The 999-nt window shown below is 49.8% G+C and overlaps 1 protein-coding gene across 1 annotated transcript in view; it reads left to right on the forward strand.

Annotated features, from left to right (window-relative positions):
• LOC103368070 (bromodomain-containing protein 3-like) overlaps positions 1-548 on the forward strand; it is an 8,959-nt gene extending 8,411 nt beyond the window's left edge. The window contains exon 12 of the mRNA XM_008296317.1: positions 427-548. Coding sequence (XP_008294539.1) covers positions 427-545 — 119 coding nt within the window. The 3' untranslated portion in view covers positions 546-548. The remainder of the gene's footprint in view (positions 1-426) is intronic.
• Positions 549-999: the final 451 nt, after the last annotated feature.

Below are 999 nucleotides of genomic sequence, written 5' to 3' on the forward strand. Positions count from 1 at the left end.
ACTACACAGTACTACACAGAACTACACAGTACTACACAGTAGTACTACACAGTACTACACAGAACTACACAGTACTACACAGTAGTACTACACAGTACTACACAAAACTACTACACAGTACTAGACAGTACTACACAGTACTACTACACAGAACTACACAGTACTACTACACAGAACTACACAGTACTACTACACAGTACTACACAGTACTACTACACAGTACTACTACACAGTACTACTACACAGTACTACAGGGTATTGTTAGGGTTTCGTGTGCTGTAATCGGCTTCGTTAGCCTCGTTACATGTCCTCTCTGTGTATTCGGAGCTGGTTTATTGCCGACAAACTAATCGTGTTTGCAGCTCTGATGTGTTCCCAGCAGGTCACATGGTCACACTAACTCCTCCCCCTCTCTCCCTCCTACAGAGAAGGCGGCGGGAGGCGGGGCCTCGGGAGGCGGGGCTAGTCGTTTGAGTGGCAGCTCCTCTTCCTCCTCTGATGACAGCTCCTCAACAGGAACCTCCTCTTCCTCCGACACAGACTGAACACACACGTTACTGAACACACACACAGAGGTTTATACACACACACTCACACACTGATCAGCTTCCATCCTGGACAAACACACACACAGAAGACAGAGGTACACACTCTGAACTTGTTGGCACACACACGTATAACCACACACAGACACACACGCCCAGACGTGGAGACTGTATGTAAATAGGCTGAACCGTTTTTTAGCTCCTAGTGTTGTTTCGTTTTTCCTGGAGGAACGCAGACAGACACAAGAGGAGGAGTAGAAGAAGAAAGCAGCGACGACCCAGCAAGAGAAGAAGAAGAAGAGCGGGGGAGGCAGGAACGCCGTCTGGGAGTCGGGTTGATCTCCGGAGACGAGCACGTGCATCGAGGCTTTCTTCTTCCGCGTCCTCGTCTTCTGGTGGCGGCCGGCGGTGACCTCTGACCTCTGAACACATTCCTGGAGCATCATGGGAGACG

This window comes from Stegastes partitus, unplaced genomic scaffold (genome assembly GCF_000690725.1).
Source record: "Stegastes partitus isolate 25-593 unplaced genomic scaffold, Stegastes_partitus-1.0.2 Scaffold1120, whole genome shotgun sequence".
NCBI lineage: Eukaryota > Metazoa > Chordata > Actinopteri > Pomacentridae > Stegastes > Stegastes partitus.